This window comes from Crocuta crocuta, unplaced genomic scaffold (assembly GCF_008692635.1).
Source record: "Crocuta crocuta isolate KB4526 unplaced genomic scaffold, BGI_CrCroc_1.0 scaffold119, whole genome shotgun sequence".
Taxonomy (NCBI): Eukaryota; Metazoa; Chordata; class Mammalia; order Carnivora; family Hyaenidae; genus Crocuta; species Crocuta crocuta.
The window spans coordinates 10,138,824-10,141,808 of record NW_027551562.1 but is presented as its reverse complement, the minus strand read 5'-3'; the positions used below and the strand labels follow the sequence as shown (position 1 = coordinate 10,141,808).

Here is a 2,985-nt window from a genome sequence, read left to right as displayed (position 1 = left end):
CGGGGGCCCGGGGGGGGGGGGGGGGGGGGGGGGGGGAGCAGCGGCGGAGGCCAGGGCCCGAGGGCACTGTGGTGCAGGGGTGCGCACGGCCGCTGGCAGCCCCGCCCGGACTCATCACCTGGGCCCCGCCGTTCCGGACCCCCGGCCAGGGATTTCACCTCGGTGAGACCCGGTCTCCCCAGGGTCGCTCAGCTCCTCCCGAGGAGCCGCGGGGCCCAGAGCGGCTCCCAGCCGGGGGAGGACACCCGCCGGGCACCGCGTGCCGCCTACCATGAGCTGGGCGTGGCCGTTCTGGAAGGAGCCGCCCGAGTCCCCGTTGCCTTCCTCTGGGCGGTCCACCGCGCGGCACTTCACGGCGTCCTGCACCTGGGGAGGCAGCGCAGAGCGGTCAACGGCAGCCCTGGGCCGTCTGCCCGCGGGATGGCCGGAAGGCAAGCGCGGGGACCCCGGGGCGGCCCCTCCGTGAGGGGGTCTGCCCCGGCCGCCCTTCCCGTCTCTGAGGTTCTCTCTGCGCCCCTTGCGTATGGAAATCCCAAGTTCAGGGCGCTGTGGCCTCCGGGGTGCGGTGTGTCCGTGGGATCCGGCCGTCACTGACGAGGGGCCCGGGGCCCACACCCCGAGCATGGGGCACCCGAGCGACCACGGCCTCCGCTTCCCTCACTGCCCGGAGGCGCTCCGCCGAGCATCCATGAGGGCCCTGGGCCAGCGCGTCTGCGGTGGCGGAGGGGCCCGGGCTGCGACACTCAACGCGGCACGCTCCATCGAAGCGGACCCCGTCATGGCCGCGGACTCTTCAGAAAGGCCAGGCCGGCGCCCCGGCAGCCAGCGCAGAGCGCCACGGCAGGCGGGGGCCGGCAGAGGCCTGTTCCCGCAGGGACGCGCTGGCCGGTGAGCGCGAGGAGCAAAGGCCGGCACCGGCGCTGCCTGCTCTGCGCGCTGGGGGCCGCGGCGAGCAGAGCCCACCTCAAGAGCTGACGCTTCACTTCAGGGCCACAATGCACAAAGGGGGTAAGTGAAGGCACAGGAACAGCGAAAGCCCAGAGGGCTTCCTGGAGGAGGTACCTGGAGTGAGGTGGGCTCACCCCTCTCACTGCGGGTGCTGAGCCCAGGGCGCTGACACAGGCGGTGCTGGGCCAAGCCCCTGCACCTCTCTGAGCCTCCTAGCAGACATCTCTAAGCACCTACTATGCGCCCAGTGCAGGCAGGCCACAGGCTGGGAGACGGCAGATAGGAAAGCACTCTCTCCCAGAGTGCCTCGTGGCCCCTCCTCCAGGAAGTCCACCAGGCCAGCCTCACCCACTCTGTGGCCCTCAGGAGACTCAGGCGACCACTTTCCTCGTCTACCTGCCGAATGTCCACGCCCTCCCCACAGAGGCCCGACCTGCCCCTGGGGGCGGGGTCCCCGCAGGTGGGACCCAGCAGGTCACAGAGGGCTGATGGGGAAGTCCAAGCATCCTGGGAAATCATGTGCCTTCAGGGGTGCCAGACTGTCCCCCAGAGCGGGGCCCCGGGCAGTCACTCCTCCGGGCAGCCCGTGCCGGGTCCCCGACCACGGCCTGCAGATGCGCCTTCCGTTCTCTGGTTCCCACCTTCTCTCCTTCGCGGGACATGGCCCCTGTTTTACCCGGTCTCTGAACTTCTCCGCTTCTGCTCTCGTGTTTTGAATTCCTACAAGCTCCCTTTCTGTCCCTTTTTGGTGGCCGGGCAGCTGAAGGCCAAGGGCGTGAACCTAGAGCCCAGGCGGTGACCTGTGCCCACACCCCGGCGAGGCGACCAGCCCTGTGCTGGCCTCGAGCTGCCCCATCTGTAGAAGAGGGAGTGAGCGGCGGCGAGAATCCCTCGTCCGTCAGTCGGGCCAGGGCCAGGCTGCCGTGGCTGTCGGGCTGGGGGCAGGAGTGAGCTCTGAGGATGCCGCCTCAGGGCTGAGATGCTTCCTCCTGGGCTGTCCCTGGGCCCGCGGCTGCTTGCACCTGGGACTTCTCCGGCACAGGCGCCCTGCGCGCCCCGGGATTTCAGAGTGGACAGGCAGGGCCGGCTGCGCGCGGACAAGTGGCGGAGGCTGCGGCGGGAGCTTGCCCGCGGGGCTGGTGCAACATCAGAGCCTTCGGGTCTTTGCCTGTGGTTGGGGCCCCTGGAGCGGGGCGCTCACCTCTCCCGCAGGCTGGGGGCCCCCGCTGTCGGGGTGACTAAGGCCAGCACGCAGGTTTACGCACCCGTCTCGGCATGGCACCCCCACCTTCAGCGGGGCAGGGCACCCNGCTACCTAAGCGGAGGACCTAATCTATCTAATCTAATAGAAGATCCACTGCAGACCTTCCCTGGGCATCCGGGGCACCCTGCAGCCCCGCTTCTGGAAGTTCTCTGGCCTCAGTGCACTGGGCCTGCCCCGCACCAGCCGCGGACGGGCCTCCTCAGGCGGGCTGAGCTCCTGAGCCCCGACGTTCTCTCCCCGAACCCCCAGGCTTCGCTGTGGAGCCTCTCCTGCTTCCTTCCTCCCTTCCAATCTGTGCTTTAAAATCGTTCCTTCATCCGTTCCAACCTGTGCTTTAAAATCACTTTGCCGTCTTTCCAGGAGGTTCGGGGTTGGGGGGGAAGGTAATTCCACGTGTCTGCCCCCCCGGCTCCTGCCCCTGCGGCCTCTGCGGGCGGCCCGGCCTCCTCCGGCCTCCCGAGGGCACCTGTCCCAGCCACGTGCAGATGCGCGTTCTCCACGTGTCCACCTTCCCGAGATGGAGCATGGCGCCGCAGCCGTTGGCACCGGGCAGGTGGCCGTCGGGGCCGTTTGCGGAACGCCGCCTTCCGCTCCCTCACGAGAGGCCCAGAGGCGTCGGCACTGCAGGCCCCGCCGTCGCGGAAGCTGCCCACGCTTCCCGTGCCTCTTGGTCCCAAAGACCCCAGGACAGGGGCCCCCCAGGTGTGAGCCGGCGAGGTGCCCGGGGGCGCTTCAGGGAGGGAGCCTTACACACACTACCCTCTGCCCCCCCG

The 2,985-nt window shown here is 69.6% G+C and overlaps 1 protein-coding gene across 1 annotated transcript in view; it reads right to left on the bottom strand.

The window, feature by feature from the left end:
* Nucleotides 1–624, bottom strand: part of LOC144219906 (adhesion G protein-coupled receptor B1-like) — a 6,755-nt gene extending 6,131 nt beyond the window's left edge. The window contains 2 exon segments of the mRNA XM_077750023.1: nt 271–366; nt 592–624. Coding sequence (XP_077606149.1) covers nt 271–366; nt 592–624 — 129 coding nt within the window.
* Between the last annotated feature and the right edge of the window lie 2,361 nt (nt 625–2,985).